This window comes from Drosophila suzukii, chromosome X (genome assembly GCF_043229965.1).
Source record: "Drosophila suzukii chromosome X, CBGP_Dsuzu_IsoJpt1.0, whole genome shotgun sequence".
Classification (NCBI taxonomy): domain Eukaryota; kingdom Metazoa; phylum Arthropoda; class Insecta; order Diptera; family Drosophilidae; genus Drosophila; species Drosophila suzukii.
Genome location: NC_092084.1, coordinates 11,236,914 through 11,255,393, shown reverse-complemented (window position 1 = coordinate 11,255,393; position 18,480 = coordinate 11,236,914). Strand labels below are relative to the sequence as shown.

General features: G+C 34.2%; 2 protein-coding genes across 5 annotated transcripts in view; one reads left to right on the top strand and one right to left on the bottom strand.

The window, feature by feature from the left end:
• Nucleotides 1–3,227: 3,227 nt before the first annotated feature.
• ben (bendless) lies at nt 3,228–7,069 on the bottom strand. Its single transcript, XM_017070104.4, has 2 exons — nt 6,904–7,069; nt 3,228–4,971 (listed from the first exon to the last, which is right to left on the bottom strand). The coding sequence occupies exon 2, from the start codon at nt 4,898–4,900 to the stop codon at nt 4,445–4,447; it is 456 nt and encodes a 151-aa protein (XP_016925593.1). The 5' UTR covers nt 4,901–4,971; nt 6,904–7,069; the 3' UTR covers nt 3,228–4,444.
• Nucleotides 7,070–14,931: 7,862 nt separating this feature from the next.
• mamo (maternal gene required for meiosis) overlaps nt 14,932–18,480 on the top strand; it is a 159,293-nt gene continuing 155,744 nt past the window's right edge. For 2 of the 4 annotated variants that reach the window (XM_036820758.3, XM_036820757.3), the window contains exon 1: nt 16,963–17,237. The gene's annotated coding sequence lies outside the window, so the exon portion shown is untranslated. Of the gene's footprint in view, nt 14,971–16,958; nt 17,238–18,480 lie in introns of those variants that run through there. The other 2 variants (XM_070997415.1, XM_036820755.3) reach the window with 2 other exon arrangements.

The window sequence follows — 18,480 nt, the reverse complement described above, 5'->3', positions numbered from 1 at the left end:
GTATCCTCGTTGCGTTTTGCAATGCCACCCAAATGCCCCCAAAAAGACCACCCAAACCCCCTCCCCCATCGCATGCGTGTGTGTTTAAGACCCCAGCTCTGCACTCGTTGCTAAAACCCAAAGAGATAGATACAGGCAGTGATGGTGAAGGTAACCATTGTTTTACCTTCGTACTTTGTAAGGTACACCACAATTGATGTTATGAGAATTATATGAGGAAATATGATATGTAGATCTCTGCATATATGATCTCTGGTTATATGATCCATCTACCTACTTTATTCACTTCATTCCTAATTTCTTATAACATTATTCTTAAAACTTAAAACAAAAAAAACTTAGAAGTGATTCGTCGATCTCTAGATCCTTATCATATGATATAGGTACCATGGAAATTGTACCTAGTTTATTCCTAAGTTCTTTAAATTATAATTCCTAAGACTTAAAACAAAACCAACGTTTTGAAACCTAGTAACAAGAGTTAAAACTTAAACCTTATGACACTTGCTTCATTTTTGACTAACTGACTAAATTGTTTTTAAAGTCATGGTCACACTGAGAAATACAAGCCTAAGTAATGGGTACCAAGAATGCCTTTAGGTACAAAACACTAGATACTTCCCATCACTGGACATGGGAACACAGAGCTCATCCTGTCCGAAGCCGGGTCTTTCCTTTTTGTATTTTTCCCTTTTATTCCTGAGTGGGTGGCAGAGAAATTCCTTGCTGCGATATCAATTAAGGATACAGCTCACTCACAAGCCCCGCTCCTTCGTCCTCCTTGCTATCCTTTATTTTTGAGGATTTTTCGGTGGCCATAGGCAGACTCAGAGACCAAAGTCCAGTATCCCTCCCCCCCCCCCCACACTCACACAAAAAAAGTATAAAAAAAAACACCATCTAAGCCCGAAACTTTGTTCAATGCTGCAATGGACAGGCCAAAAAGGGAGGCAGAAAGAGAGAGGGATAGCGTGGCCGAGTGGGACAGCACTAGTGCACACACAGAGTTGCATGTGCGTGTGTGTGCGTCGTGTGTGTTGGCCTTAATGGAAATTGGTTTTATGCATGTTGGCTTTTGTTTATTTTTACAATTTTGATGATGTTTTGCTGAATGCGATGCGAGTGGCAGTTCCCTCTCCCTCCCACTCTCTCTGTCTCTTTCTCTCTCTGCTGTGTGTGTGCTGGTCTTTTTGGGTGTTGACTGTACTTCCGGACATTGCATTACATTACGTAGCACGTGTGTGTGTGTGTGAGTGTAAGTGCGGGTATTTTTCGGAGCTAGGCTGTACGCCCTTTTTCGATTAGCTTTCAAACAAAAATGGCGCATTCGGTGTGCGAGCGAGAGGGCGAGCTGCACAAGGTGCACTCGAGGCCCTTTGGGGTGGACTGTACCCAGGAAAAAAAAGTTCCACAAAAATTGGGAAAAATACTATACCAAGCTGAGAGAATTTTAAGGAGCCGGGGCTTAGCACTAGTGTAATTAGGTTAACTAAGCCGTAACTGAGTACGTAAACAATAATTTGTAATCCTTGTAATAGTTAGAAATTGGTGGATCTATTTTACTTACTAAAGTTGAAGAGTCATGTGTTGATGTCTAATGGATCTCAAACTGCTATGATTATCAATCTTTTAATTATTTTTATTTATTATTATTAAAAGATGTTTCATACCACTTTTTTGTGTTAAGAACACATTAAAAAGTCTATTTTAATTCAAAAAGATACAATTTCTGTAAACATTTTTTTTCAAAATTTTTTTTTCTAAAATTTTAAAAAATTGTTGTTTTGATCGAACTGTAAAACGGTCAGTCATGTTTGATACTGAGGCATATAAAACATTTTAAACAGAAAAAACCTTTGTAGGATTTTAAAGGATTTACTTTTTTTTAGGAAAATCCATACAGATCACAAAAAAATATTTTTTTCAGGTAACAATACATGCCACTTGGGAAAGCTGACTAGAAAGGGAGAGGAATGCCACTTAGAAAGAGACGGAGGGACAGTTGATAGTTGAAAAATAGGTGGAGAGGTGGACCACTTGTAACGATTAATAGCCATAGTTATGGCCTGACCACCAGTGCTACTCACCCCCCCAAAAACCCTACCTTAACCCCCTTTTCGTCTGCCCCATGGCACACAATGAAGCTGCCGATAAAAATCCTCTAGTACACAGACACTCTAGCATCGCATTTTGCATATGCGTTTTCCTCCATCCCGGAAAAACCGCCCGATCCCCACCCACTGACGCCCATTTACCGGAAAAACAAAATCGACACAGAGTAAAAAACGGAGAACACAACACCGGCAGCAAAAAAAAAAATAACAAAAAAAGGAGGAAAAAACTAAAAACCCAGAGGGAAAAAATTCCTTTAGGTTCGACATTTGACTGCCCTGTGTTGTTGGTCAGGGGCCTCGAAATCGCCAGAACCAGATATATACGTATATAGTATATCCAGCCAGCGAAGAGCGCCCAATCAGAGGCGGGAAAAAGGTCCTGGTTCGCTTTTTTTCGGGGGGAGTGGCCAGCACACACACTCTCGCAGGATAAGGCCATGGAAAATAGAGAACAGAACGGCATTTTTTCCCATCGCCGGACCCGAGGGTCCCCCGCTGGACGGGGGGCACCGAAGGGTTAAGCCGGACTTAGTGGGAGGCCCGCCATCAGAGAAAAATCCAAAGCCCCAAGCGAAATGATTGACAACTTCAGTCGTGACATTTAAAGACTATATTGTTCTATTCTGGAAATCGTAACCCAATTTATTGAAGAATTTTCCGTTTTTATGGGTAATGACTACCAAAATTTGTAATAAACTAAAGTTTCGTATGCAAGTTGTATATTTTTCACAAGTTCAACTAATATTATACCTTCGCTAAATGAATGAATTAAATATTTTATTTTATTATATATTTAAAAACTAAAATATTTTACTATAGAAGGAAATAAACTAGGTCAAAATAAAGTGTTCGAAATAAATTGTAAATCATTTTTTGCTTTCATCCCTATAAGGTAGTTCTATTTATAGAATATTTTAAATAATACAAAATTAACAAATTTTTGGTATAGGTGGAAAGAAATAGTCATTAGTTCAAAATAAATAAAGAAAAAATTTTTTTTTAGAACTTCTATCTGAAATTTTTATTTTTAGAGCCCCAACCTACTCACCTTTTAATTATTACAACCATAAATCCCCATTCCACCTTTTAAATATAAAATAACAACCAACACCATTTATGTTTTTATAATTTTTATTTTACTTTTTCATTTTTATTTCGTTTTTATTTATTTTTTTTCTTAGAAAAAATTAATTTAAATTAAAAAAAAACTGAATTGAATTTGTTGATTTTTATTCTTGCTTATTCTTTGATTTATGGTTGCTATTGTTTTGCGGTTTATCCTTTAGTGATTTGGGTGAAAAAGGTTAATTACTGTACACAATTTTTGTTGAGAACTGCTCTTGAAGATTTTCACGCAATCAAGCCACTACTTCTTATGTTTTGTATAAATATATAGTGTATGCATTCATTTTTTTTGTTTTTATCTTTTTATCATATTTTATATATATTTTTTCAAAAATTACTAATAGCTTAAAGGCTTCTTCGTTTGGTTAAAAAAAATTGTTTTCGAGTAAAACCATTTATCGTTTATCAAAGGGACTCTGACACAACCCAGGCAAAGCTCAAGTATCAATCAAAATGGTGAACTCTCTCTCTTAGTAAAGAAGAAAATACGAAGTCTACAAAATTGACGATCACATCCGAAATTTATCAAGACATTGAAAATGATACAAATCCAAAACTCTCTATTTTGAATAGACATTAAGCAGAGTTTTTTAATCGAATGTACAAGTGAAAAGAAATCAAAATGAAAATCGAAATCCCTTCTAGTTGCCTTTCCAATTGATTTATTATCTGATGCTACATGGGTTAATGTTTATGGGTTGGTTATTTTCAGTTACACATATAAATATATACGGCTATATGCATATATAGACACCAGAACCCGTCGAACAAATCAATAGAAACGATTAAAACCAATTACTGTGTTTGTTTTTTCTTCGGATACATGTATTGTATATGACTTACATAATGAATGCTTTCGCTATCTCTCCTCCATTTGCCGATCGCCCCGATCGATTGTTTGCAAAAAAATATATGTATATTATATGGTATATCCCGCCCCAGAAGGTTCGAAAAAAAAAATTCTTTTTAAATCTTTCTTTTTTTCTTATGTGTTTATGTTTTCTTCGTTTTCGTTTGCTTTAGGTTTTTCTGGTTGTTTTTAAAGTATGCATTTTCCCCATTTTTCGTTTGCTTTAGGTTTTTCTGGTTGTTTTTAAAGTATGCATTTTCCCCACCCGCCCGTCCAAGTCGCGCACCCACTTTCTGGAAAATCGCCGATACAACTGCCGGATCCGCTTCCTGACCCACCTCCTGACCTCGGGCGTTCAGTCTTCGACGGCGTATTTCTGGGTCCACTCGCGGGCATTGCGAATGGCCTCCGCCTCGTTGACCTTCCACAACTCGGCCACATCGTTGGCCAGCGGATCATCGGGATTGGGTGCGCTGAGCAGGGCCTGAATGGACAGCAAGATGGTGCGGATCTGCAGGGCCGGACTCCACTTGTCCTTCAGCACGTCCAGGCAAATGCGGCCCAAACGATCGATGTTCGGATGATAGATCTTGGTGATGAAGCGCACCTTGGGCGCCGACATGGGATAGTCCTCCGGCAGGAAGAGCTCCAGCTTGAAGACCCCACCCTCGAAGGGCGAGTCATTGGGTCCGGTGACGATCACATGAAAGTAACGTGCATTGTTCTCATCGGGAATGGCATTGATCCCGGGCACAGGCTCCTGCATTAGACGCTGTGTCTCCTTGATGATGCGACGTGGCAGACTCGACATCTTTCAGCTGCTTCCTCTTCACTTCTGGGATGAACTGGGGACGTGGATTATGTCTAGGGCTTCTCGAAGAGCTATAAACGAGATGGTAAATCGGGAAACACGAGATCAGAATATTGGATTATTAGTTGACTGATAAGGTAGTTTTTGACTACTGGTCTGTTGGTAGAGAATTTGGTTCTGGTACTTAGTTTGACATTAAACACTCAGGTCACTTTTTTATATTGATATGTTCCAAGGCATTTTTAAAAAATCCAAGTTCGTGATTATTATTATTATGCTAAAAGGCAACCCTTGTTTTTCTATGGCATATAATATATTTAGGATGATTGATATTCATAAATATCAACAGCAAAATTGGGAAAACAATTTTTTTTGTCTTGTTTCTTTATGAAAATATTTTGAAATCAAATAAAATATTCTTGTTGTAGCCCAAGGTCGATTTGTGTTGTGTGTAAAGTTGGGCAGCTGGGTGGATTTCGGTTTGATACGTGGCTTTCACTTTCCTCAAGAAAGTTTGGCTGCAGAATTTTGCATGCCACAAAGATGTCTTTCTAGTACAGTAAAACTAAGCTAAATAAAACTGGTAATTACTACAATGGGGTCTACAGGGTATTGCGGAATAATGTATTTCAGCATTTCAATTTGACAGCATTTAGCATTTCCATTTTTCCTAGTTTAGTTGATAGTAATATATTTTTTTTGTAGCCTTTACAGTGGTTTTCTTAGTGTTTTCCTTAAAAATACGGTTTTGTAATATACATACTTTGATATTAACATGATTTATACACATTTTGGCATAATAAGGGGGTATAATTATACACAATACGACAATGAGTTAATTTTTTTTAATATCTTTCAAGATGTTTTTAGAAAAAAAGCCAAAATGAAAGCAATAAAAGCTAGTATTATAAGAAGGGACTTAAAAGAAGTCTGCATCCCAAATATGATGACTATATCTTTACTAGATCCTGAGATTTTCGATAATTTCAACTTTGATGAAGAATATAAAATCTTGCGTCTGTTAAAATATTACATTTAATCAAAAAATAAGCACTTGATGATATATTTTCACAGTGGTTTTCTTTGTGTGTAAGCCAAGGCGGCCCACCCACTTTTGCCACCCCCTTTAACGTGACCTTGTGGCTCCTTTAACTGTTTACATTTCCTAGACACACAGAGAAATCAAGTCAAATAAAGGAAAACGGGGAGAGACAAAGATAAACACGAAACAAAAGCCAATAAACGAAAGCGTCGAAGTTTCCAGAAATATTATGATGGCCATAAGACACAAAAAAATAAATTATCATAACAATAGTAACAATTTTTTCAAGTGTGCGGCTTTTGTTGTTTTAACATTTATTGATTTCCCTTTTGGGTGACAAATGCACGTAGTCCGCAGAAGAAGAAGCAGAGCGGAAGCGGTTGAAATGCAGGAAAAGCAGTGAAAATGCTTGGAAAATCAATAATGTTGGCAATTTAACTAAAGAAAAAAAGCTAATAAGATTTTCCTTCTTTTTTTTGCCAGCAGATATTTCGCTCACACACACACACACGTACGCACGCACGCACACAGACAGAACGCAGACAACGCGCACGAAAAAGACAAAGGCGAAAAGAGAATATGCGAATGGGCGAGACAAAGAGGGCGAGCAGAAAAAAAAGAAGAAAAAGCCGCATTTTCGGCGAATTTAATTAAACAAAAAGAAAAGGCGGAGGAAAACTTAAGGAAAATTCTTGTTTTTCACACACGCACACACACACACAGACACACTTGCTTTAGTTTTATCAACTTTTTACGGTTAATTCTTGCTGCTCCTCTTTGATTTTTATTTAATTTTTATCTGCTGCTGCTGCTTCTTCTTCTTCTTCGGCTGCTCCTGCCTTTTGTTGTTGTTGTTCTCACAGCGAATTTTTTCCTTTTTTTACTTTTACATACTTTTCGGTTGGACAAAAACAACGTTTTCTGGCTATAATTGTAAACTTTTGATTAAACACGAACTCACAGCGATGCGGCGCCAAGTTATTGTTGAATTTGCAATGCAGTTGGGGCCAATTTTGCGTTGGCAAATTGATAATTTCTCGCTTTTTTCTGGCAGCTCCACCACAAAAATTATGAATGTCGAACACACTCGAAAAAAAATGTAGCCGCTGCGCTGGTGTGCGTGCGCGTGTGTGTGACTCGCGTGCGTCTGTGTGGCGTGCGTGTGAGCGGCAATGTCAGAATGCAGGGTTGCCAGAGCGTGCCGCGTTGGTTTTCACTTTTTTAAATACACGTATCACTGGTTGAATATCTGTTTTAAATTTAGAAAATACTTTTCCCGGCTTACTTGATTATTTAACTTGTGTTTTCTGGCTTTCATTCTTCTTTTGCTCTGTACTTTAATTGTTCTAACTAGTAAATGTGAATATTCGATGACAACTCTAGCGTTTTGCGGCTGTCAAATGTGACCGAATTCTGTGGCAATCAGCTGCTCGGCACGCTGCAACCCTCAGTTTTGTACCGCTTAGCTTTTTTCTTGCGATTCGCTGGGCTTCAAATTTGGCGCGTAAAAATCCAATTGGATAAAATTGATGATGGCTTGGGTGGTTTTTTTAGTTTATTTGGGTTAGCCCAAGTTGTAGTTTATTCAGTTTTATTTAAAATTTACTAATATTTAAAAGAGCTAAAGAGTCTGTTGAAAAGAAGAAAACAAGTTTGTAGCTTTATTATTGCATTACAACTATTATGTTTAATATTTTTCTGTAATTTGATTTTATTAATTATTTTTTTAAGCTAAAATAAATAAGTTATGATCTTTCAAATTTATGTGCACCATCTACAATAAAAACTGCACTTCATTACATAAAAAACAAAATTTTAAAAAGGAAGAAAAACAAATGTTAGTAATAAAATTATTTTCTTAGTATAACTTTTTATTGAAAAAGATATTGGGTATTAAAGTGTATTTAAAATGTAGTAATATGGAATTCACAGTTTCCCTTTTTTATGGTTAGATTTATTTTGTTTTATAGCTACGTAGCCAGTTATGTATATTTTATGTACTATTTGTTCTATTAAATAATGTAAAATATATATTGAAAATTGTATTTTTAGTTTTTTCTCTTTACGAGAATTCTCTGAACTGGAAAAAGGACGGATATTTAAATTAATGATAGTAAGACATTAAAATACCACCATTTTGTAACACATTTAGGTAATATGGAGCGTTCTTGGTTTCAATTAATACGGAATTTCAATCAAAACGAATATCAGTTCTTATAATTTGTTCGAGTAGTACATACATTATTTTACAAAGGTCGTTATTTCTCTTTTATTTTCTTATCTGTTAACTTATTTTATTATTACCTTTGAATTTGTGCTTAGTTGTTTAGTTCTAAACACAAAAATATTTCTATAATAAATACCCTGTTTTTGAGAAATACAATAAAATATAAATAAATATAAGATAACAACGCTCTGTTATTTTATTTTAGGATATAGAATTGTTTAACATTTTAAATATTTCAAGAAATTTTAAGTTCAAATCTACTTACATTTTTAATTTGGCATTCAGCAAGACTCAACGATTCCAATAAGACCCATCGAAAAGTTCCAATCAGACATCACCCAAAAAGAGAGCTGGCAACAACAACAAATTGTCAATTTGGTGTAATCAACATTTATGCGTTTTTAAAAAGAGAGGCTGTCCAAACACACACACACACACGCGGGCCCACATGCACTCTCACCCACACAATGAATGCAATGCCCAATGGACGCACAAGAAGGCGAAAAGAGCAACAACAAAAACCACAAGGCAGAAGGCAGAAAACTAAAATAACAGAAAAAAAACGGCAACAACCTCTCGCTCGCACACACACATGATATTTATCATTCGTATTCGCTCGATTGCATAGGCCGCCTGCATGTGTGTGTGTTTGTGTGTGAAGAGTGTGAGATAAAAACAAACAGCAACAACAAGAAGAACAACTGCAAAAAGGGCAACAACACAACAGCAAGTCAGCCATATGCATTACACACACACACACACACACGTGCGATCTTCGTTTTTAGGCTGGCCAAAACAACAACAACGCCCGTAGTCCAGCCCACAAGCGAGAGCGAGAGAGAGCAACCTGCCTCTCTGCCTTGCTGCTGCAACTGCGCTGCTTTTTCACACGCAGTGTGGGCGGTGGGAGGGGGCAAAGAGAGGCAGAGTGCAAGAGAGAGAGAGAGGTGGTGGGGTGGTGAGGGGCGGGCGGCGGTGTGGGTGGCGACCTTTATTCGCTCTTGAGTTGCAGCTGTTTTTAGTGCTTGTTTTTTTTCTTGCCTTCCTTTAGTTTTATGTCCGCTTATGGCCAAGTTTTTACCGCTACAGCTGATCTGTGGAAGAAGGGGGGAGAGAGAAAGAAGGGGAGAGGAGAAAAAAGGTTTTAAATTCAGTTTCAAATTCAAAAGAAACCTTATTTTCCTTAATTTTCTTGTTATCTGAAATTAACATTCTGTTAGAAATATATATAAAATAAAATTTAAAACTAAAAAAATGGGAATAAAAATATTTAAAATATTTTTTAAAAATTTACACAATCGAAATTATTGAACAAAAATCTAATAGAATATGATGAAATATTTAAAACTAAAATATAATTGAAATAAAACATAACAGTTTTGATATTCTCTTTTGTTAAATGGAGAGAAATTTATAAAAATTAAAAATATTATAATATGATAATAATATACATATATAAATATATGATATACAAATATTTGTTAGGCATATTACAAAAAAAACTAGAACATAGAAACTCGGTTGGAATTAAGAGGTTCATCAATACGAGTTCCAACCGCATAGATGTTTTACATTACTATGGATGGAAATGACGTGGATAAGAATATTTTAAGAACATTAAAAAAACCCATTTTTAAGAACATCAGAAGAAATTCCTTCCAAATCACTTCAAACGAAAAAGAATGATCCCTTTTTGGGAATTTAAGGAAAGAATGTTTAAAAATACATATCCATTATATGATATTTAAGTTCTTAAAACTAATTTGAAAAAAAAATCTTTGTCTTATTGTTTCAAAGAAAAATTAAATTCGCTGTAAGAAATTTGTTCCTTTTAAATATGTAGGTATCATTTATGTAATTCAATTCCGTTTACCTTCCATTAATATTTATCTATTTTCGATTTTAATGGCCGACAATGCCCTGCCATAGTTACAAAAACATGGCGCAGTTATCTAGGGGTTTTCTTGCCCTGTAAATTCAAGGGTGAGTTACACCTTTTCCATGGCCGTTTGGTTATAGTTTTTGTAACCCTCACTCGTAGGTAAAAAAGTGTAATAAGAGTTATTTTTTTAATAAACCGTTTTAAAGTCGCATATTTCTATTAACTACATAATTTGACATCCAAACTTATTGGGTTCTTGAGAAGATGGTTAAAGTATTGACCAAACCAGATAATAAACCCGATTAAAAGTAGAATATTTTTTAAATTCAATCAAATTACCAGCCTTTCAAATCTTTTAATAAAATTTTATAAAACAATATTCTTTTTAACAATTTGTTTAAAATTTTTTACGAATTTTGGGTAAATTTTCCAACACTTTAAAATTTTTTATATAAAAACCAAATTATATCTTAAAAAATTTAACAAAAAGCTTAACAAATTTGATTTTGATTATGAGCTAACAATATTTGTGTTTAATAATATTATAAGCAATTTCAAAATTAATTTTAAGTATAAATTAAAATTAATAATGATTTAAACTCAAAGCCAAAGAGCAAATTATTCAAAACGGAAAACTTTGACAGCACTTCCTGTGGAGGAAATAAATCTCTGTATTGTTTCGTAATTAGCACCTCAATTTTTCTTCCTTTTTCTTCAAAACTTTCTTTGATTTTCCTGCTTTTTTTTTGAGGTTTTCTTGAGAAAAAAACCAGCAACATTTGATTTGTAAACATGTTGCCAAAGGAAAACTTTGGCAACATCTCCAATTAGAATCCGCGCTTTCGCTCTTTTGCGCCTGCAGTGCAAATGCATCTCAAGAGAGAGCCGAAGAGCGTGGAACACAGAGTATTCGAGAGAGAAACTTACTCTCTGTCTCTCTCTCTTGAGTCCAAAAACGCAACGAACAAAACGAGCAAAACAAAAAGGGCGAAAACACAAACAAAAAGAAGCGCCGCTTTCTTTTTGCTTTCTTTTCACTTTTTCTTGTTCTGTTTTGTTTGTTGTTTGTGTTGTTGCTGTCGAAGGGCAGCAAAGAGAAAGGGGCGGGGGCTGGAGAAAGGGGGCGGGCGAAAGGACGCACGCAAAAATAAAAACAAAACATTGAAATTTCGAGGCGAAAGTGTCCATTAGGCTTTGTTGTTGTTGTAATTTACAAGTGTTAATCCGAAAAAACAGGAGGATATTTTCTTATGAGGTCTTAAATACATATTTCTAAAATGTATTAAATGGGTTGAAGTTATTTACACAAGAATTATTAAAAAAAATATTTTAAAAGAATGGCTTTCCAATCTTTAGGTAATCCGCTTTAGAATCTCTCTAATATTTTAAACATATGTTTAGATTCTAATATAAATATTTCTTTTTTTTAGATATCCTTTCTCCAATTTTCATGACTGATATAAAATATCTATAGATTTGAATTCCCAATTTTAAAGAAAGGTGTTTAATAAAATTAAAAGAAAAAATTACCTTAAAAATAATAATAATTTAAATATTTATTTATTTGTTTCAATTGTAATATCATATCCCAATATATAATAATAATATAATTTTTGTTTAGTTGGTGGTCTTTTAAGCTTGTACTGTAAGTTTCTATGGTTACTAATTAAAAAAAAAAATTTCCATTATAAAAATATAAGAAGTAAAAAAAAATAAATATAAAAATTCTCTAAAGTGTTTTCTTAGCAGCTTTGAAATCGCTGTAATTTTCTGTAAAACCATTTTAAATACTTTTTGACTTCGGAACTTTTTCCTAAGAAAGCTAAAGCGCCAAAGGGTATGCAACAATTTAGTAAGCTTAATATTTTGTAGCCTACTTATGTGCTTTTTATAAGGGGATTTCAAATCCCTTTAGAGATTTCTATGAAATGATTTTAAATAAATATTAACCTAAAAATTTTGTTTAACGTAAGTAAGAACGCCAAAGAGTATGCAATGATTTAGTAAGTACAATATTTTGTAGCCTACTTATGTGCTTAATTTTTAAAAAGATTTCAAATCTCTCTAGAGATTTCTATGAAAACATTTTAAAAACATTTCCACTTAAATACTTTTTACTATGAAAGTAAAAGCGCCAAAAGGTAGGCAATGATTTAGCAAACCCAATATTTTGTAGCCTACTTATAAGCCTTTTAAAAAAGGAGTTTTCAAATCACCTTGAAAATCGTAAGAGCATTAAAAAATTCGTTGTCCTGGGCGAGTCCTTTCTTGTTGCTTCTGTTGCTGTTTTTGTTTGGGGTCGTGCTCGTCGTTTTGTGAGTGCAACAGACTTGGCTTAGAGTGGATGTTTTTTGGGGGGGCGGGGGGCGGTTGGGGGGTGTTCCCGAAGTGGGCGGCGGGGGGGGAGGGAGAGGGGGCGGTCGCGGGAACAAAGGAAACCCTTGGCAACGCAGGGCCAACAAAAAAGAAGCAGACACAAAAAATATCAAGAAGAAGATGTGGCAGCTAGATGGGGAGAAAGGGGGTGAAAGGAGGTGAAAGGCGGTGAAAGGAGGAGAAAGCAGAAGACGAAGCCGCCGAGGACGAACGAAGAGGACGAAAAGGGACGAAGTCCTGTTTGTGTGGGTGGAAAATTGCGTCCTGTGGGCCGTTTGTTTTGCTTTTTATTTTGTTTTTCTGCTGTTTTTTTTTTTTTTGGCTGGTGGTGCAACATAGGCTGAGTTGTTGTCGCCTTTTTTTGTATATTTTTTTCTATTTTTTTTGGGTTTTTTTTTGGAGTCAATGTCTGGCACCAGTTTATTTGAGTGTTTCTCTCCACGTTCCGCTGTCTGTGTGCGTTTGGGTATGTTTGTGTGTGTTTGTGTGGCGACTGCGTGCAGACAGAAACCACCCCCACCACCCCAAAAACACCCCCCCCCCCCCCCCCCCCCCCCCCACTTGCACCACCCACTCAGCAATGCGTTTTTTTTCGCCCAAGAGTCGTCGCATTTTCGATTTTATTGAGCAAACAACGAATTTCCAAATAAAAACAAAAGCAACGATAAAAGTGCAAAATAAAAAAGGAAAACAAGGCAAAAAAAGTGTGGGGGTGGTTTTTTGGCAACAAGCTAATTTCTACGAATTTTTTATTGCCGCTTCAAATTTGGCCGTACAGTTTGGCAGTCCAAAAGTAAGATCATTAGGGGTTGCAAAGGGAAGCTAGTTTGAGAAGCTCTAAGCTGTACCACGATCACAGTGCTAATAAAACTGTACTTTAAAATGCAAAGAAAAATTTCTAAGGGATTAGTCTTAAGGAAAATACTTTTTTTTTAAGTTTAAAAATTTAAAATAAAAACAATCTAGAAGTGTAATAATAAAAACAACTTCTAAGTGAGGTTTAAAATTAAAAAATACGATTTTTTTTGGTTCAAAATGTTGTAGGTTGCTTTACACAATCAAAAAATAAGCAAATCAATCTTAAATTTTGAGAAGAAATAACAAAATGTGTAACAAAATTCTTTAAATATTAAATTTTTTACAAAGAAACGTAATAACATTTTATAAATGTCAAATTATTTAATACAAACTTTCTACGAAGGCTTAAACTAAAAAAAAATATTTTTTTTGGTCGTAATGTTGTAGGTTACTTTACAAGATAAAAAAATTTAATCAATCTTAAAATTTAAAAAAAAATCATATAAACTGTAATAAAATTTCTTAAATTTTACATTTTCTAACAAAAAAGTTTTTAATTTTCTTCTTAAATTTTAAACCTTAAATTTTCTCACAAAATAATTAATAATTAATAATTTTTAAATGTCAAATTATTTAATATAAAATGTAAGTGTATGTAAGTATGTCTATTAGACCAGAATTTTTAAATTTATGGTGTAAATGTATTTTTGTAGCATTTAAAAAATTTCTCAACTGTAAAATGTTAAAAAAATATTTATAATTCGATTACTAAGATTTAATTTGTCTGTTAAGCTTTAAGTTAATAAATTTTATTGGGTTTTATTTTATATTTCAGCATGTTCTCCTTCCTTTTTTTGTTAAGTGATCTTCTAAAAAGTTTCAAACTCTTTTTTTTAACAGTGTTTAATGCTTGTTAAACTGCAAGTGCGATCTACGAAAAAGAAATGTGATTAATCACTCAACAGAACCGAACCATCTATTTCCCCAAAAAAGCGCGCAAAAATTTTTTGCGAATCAACTTAATGCCACTCAATTCTTTTTTATATTTATTTTTATTTCTATTTCTTTTTTTGCAAAGCCAAAGCTTGTTGAGTTATCTTTTGGTGCTGCTTCTTCCCCGCATTTTTTTTGCTCACTTAATTTATGTGTTTTTTTTTCGCCAAGCTTCCATGTGTGCAAATTCTAAGCAAAAAAAAAAAGTAAAGCGGATCTCTCGATGAGTGAAAGAGAGAGAGGGGGAGAGGGGGGAACAGCCAGAGAGAGAGCGGCCATGCAGGTGTATTTGTGTGCGGGAGCTGATAAAACGGCAAAAAAGAAATTCGCAACAAAAGAGAATTTGCAAAAACGAAGAATTCAATGCTCTTTGTGTGTGTGTGTGCTGTTGGCAACATGTTGCGGGCAACATTTTAGATGTGCAAAAAATTCGCGATCTCTCTGGCCCTCTCTCTCTTACTCTTACTGCTTTTCCCTCTTTTTCTCTCTCTCTCTCTCTGTCTGCTGGCGAAACTCTGACCAATGCTGCTAGCATTTGTGTGCGTGTGTGTGTGTAGTTTCTTGGTTGCCAATTTTTTTGTTTTCCTTTTTTTTTGCGAACTTTTTTTCTCATTTTGTTTGCTTTTGTTTGGAGCGCTCTGCCGGCGTCGCTGCCGACGTCGCCGCCGCCGCTTGTTGTCGTTGTTGCCCCGCCGCAGTCGCCAGTTGGTCCGTTCATTCGGCTGTATCGTTTGCTCCTCGTCGCTTGGTGTGTGAGTGAAAAGCGCTAAAAATCGCTACAAATCGCAAAAAGTTCGCAAAAACGCAGAAAATCGTCATAAAAAATAAAAAAAATTAACTGAAAAAATATTTTAAAAATTCACCCAAAAACCCTCTTAAATTCAACTCACCTTTTTTTTCAAGTGCTTCGAAAAAGAAATAGAAAAGCAAATCATTGCAAAATTTTTTAATGCGATCATCCACGCAAAACTCTCTATCCCCCCTCTCTTTCTCCCCCCTCTCTTTCCCCGCTCTCTCTTTCGCTCTACAAAAAGTGTCTATTTTTGTTAATTTATTTAACCAAATTTAAGTTAAAAAATACTAGTGAAATGGTTTGGAATTATGTGCTTAAAACCATTTTTTTTTAATGCAATTGTGTAATTAAACAGTTTTAATTTGCCAACGGAACATTATTATTATCTGGCTTAAACATCTTACAACCAAATAGAAGCCAGTTGTGTACATACATTTTTTAGTTAATTTTTTTTTTGCTAAAAATTAGAAACGTGTTCAAGTTTCCAGAAATGGCGTTTGTAGATCCTTTAATTGGTTCCAAAAACTATAAATTATTTTTAGATTATTCACTTTACGTTTTAATTTGGTTTTTTAATTGGATTGATATGTTTTCTTTTAAAAATTAATTATTTCAATCGGTTACATGTACAATTTAATTTAAATTTATGATTACTTTATGGATCTTAAATCACTTCCTTTGATATAAAGTTTGAGGTTCCCATTATCTCCAAAGCTCAAGTAACGCAATTTGCAGTTCCAAATAATATTTGAAAATCAAAAAAACTCTTTCATTCATTATATTATTCTCCAATTTCTGTTTTTTTATGAGGATTGACTGAAGGATTTTTTTGCTTAGTTATAAAATCATTTTAAAAAATGTTAAATTTTTTTCTTATGTTCTAGTAAGTCAAAACTGCTTAAAAATAATAAGATAACTTTTGAAAAAACGTGGGAGAATCTAAAAGCATCCTATAACATTGATAATTTAATTAGACCTAATTAAAATTTGATTTTGGTTAGAATACCTAGAATAATTTTCTAAAATGCTGAAAAATCTTTTCAAAATATGGTAAAACTTCAAATAAGTTGTATTACAAATGATAGTTATAGATTTGACATAATTAAATAAAGACATTTTTAAATATGTTTTTGAAACATTTGTTAATACATACATATTTAAATCTTTTAAATTAAAACTTTGTTAAAACTTAAGACTTAACTCTGATTTTTTCTTTTTAATTTTACCCAATACAGAAAAATCAGGATAATTTTTTAAAGTAATTTAAAAAATCTTTAAAGTCCCCCAAGCATTTTCTAAAAAAGTCCTTAAAAAATTCTCTAAAAATAGTCCTCAAAACTTAAAATTTAAATTTAAACCTAAAAAAATTCCTTAAAACATTTTTCAGTGGGATTTTCAAAGGTTATTTTCGAAAACCAAGAAAATACCCAAAAAACACATCCTGGAAAATGTGGCTAAAAAGATTTCCCGTCTCCCTTGCCAAGACACATTGATCTTGAAAATGTTCGTGGCGGACTTCCACTCAATCTTGGCCAGAGTTCTGGGCCCTCTCTCTTTGGGCCCAAAAAAGTGGCTTCTCTGAAGGCCAAAAGAGAGAGAAATTCGCGAACTGCAAGAGTGGCTGCGGCCGCTGCTGGCGTCGCTGTCGCCATGGGCAGCGCTGCCCGCACACATGCAATGCGTTTTTTTTCCATAGTCACTCTTTTTTTCGGCCTTTTCGCTCTTTTGGCGAAGTTTTCACTCGCGAATTCGAGTGAAGTTGCGACCGCTTCTTCAGCCGTTTTTTTTTGCGTTCTTTTTTGCATTCCGTGTGTGAGCGAGTGTGTGTGAGTGCGAGTGTGTGAGTGTGCTGCTGCTGCTGCTGGCGCTGCTGCTGCGCTGCCGCTGCTGTTGTCGTCATCGGCGGTCCGGCAACGTAAACGAAACGTATCGAAAACGTATTGAATCATAACAGATCCGCACGTTGTCGCGCACGTACGCAGTCCGCGGAAGAAAAGCTACAGCTCTCTCTCTGTCTCGGCTAACAAAAACACACACATCAAACACACCAAACACCCACTAGCTGCAACTGCAACACAACAACCTGCAACAACAACAACAACAACAACAACAACAGCCACCTGCAACAACGACAGCGGCAACAACAGCAACACCACCACAACTCAACACCCAAAACACCATTCAAAAAAAAAAAGAAATCATTCATACCTTTTTCCTGCGTCGAAAGTAATTTCAAAAATATCCCTTTTCAAAAATATCCCCTTTCAAATTTCCCTCTAAAATATCCCAGTTAAAAATCTCTTATCGCGCCGCGTAAAAACATATTTTTTTCCAGTGCTCACTATTTTTTTTGTATCAAAAAAATATATATCACAAGTGAAAACAGCCCTAACAATTTTTAATTTTCACAAAGAAAAAGCTGTTTCCTATAAAAGTGTTTATGAAAAAGTGTGCCTATCAAAACCGCTATAAGGACAACATGTTTTATTCGAAAATATAGTTGAAAAGCTAAAAGGATTTTTGTATTATGTGTTTTCTAAGGATCACTTGGCAGTGTTTATAAAAAAGCCCAAAGGACGCATTAATCAGAAAATATTATTTCATAAAGGGAAATTTTGTGTTTTTTAAGGGATCATTTAAAAGTCTTATAAACACCATCGCGAAGCCATTACTAAAACCATCCAAAAATAATTTGTGTTGCATATATCATTTTAAAAACTTTATTTGAAAGTTTATTTTAACTTTGTAATTTTTGTGTTTTACAAGTACTGTTTGATAGTGTTGTAAAGGTACAAATGTTTGTAGTGTTGTCTAAAACCTCTTAAAAAAAGTATGTTAAAGATCGCTTAAAAGAAGTGTGTAGACTTGTGCCATTTTTTTCCGAAGAGAATGAAAGAACTGAACTTTAGACAGTTTAAAAACCAGCTTAGAATTTGCCGACGGATTTTTGTATAGCTGTTGCTTAATTTATTTTGAGCTGCATTTGAGTGCATATTAGAAAGCAAGTTCACAGTGTCTTAAAAATAATAACAGCTTATGTTTATAGGAGAAGCATTTAGGTTAGAGTTTAATTTTAAAATTTCTGAATAAATTAGAAATGTCTTTTTTTTTTACTTCGAGTTATGATAGATAGTTGAATTCTTTTCCTTCATAATGTTCTTGATTAATTTGTGTTTTTAAAAAACATTATAAAATTAATATTTATAATACTGATAAATTAATATTGATATTGTCAATCAACGTACGGTTTTTTTTTTACCAAAAAATTAATGTGCTTACATTTGCAAAGATCTAAATTATAAAGTTGTTAATGTTTTTTTTACTTTATAGAGTGAAATTGAAAGGTATTTCCATTTCAAAGATATAAAGATGCCATTTTAAAAATATAAAGAAAATTCTTGTTAACATAAGAACAAAAAATTCAAGATTGTTTTTTAATATGGTTTGAAAATGTTTTGAAATTATTGAG

Excerpts from the sequence above, each read along its gene's own strand:
- ben (XM_017070104.4), bottom strand. The coding sequence starts at position 4,900 with ATGTCGAGTCTGCCACGTCGCATCATCAAGGAGACACAGCGTCTAATG.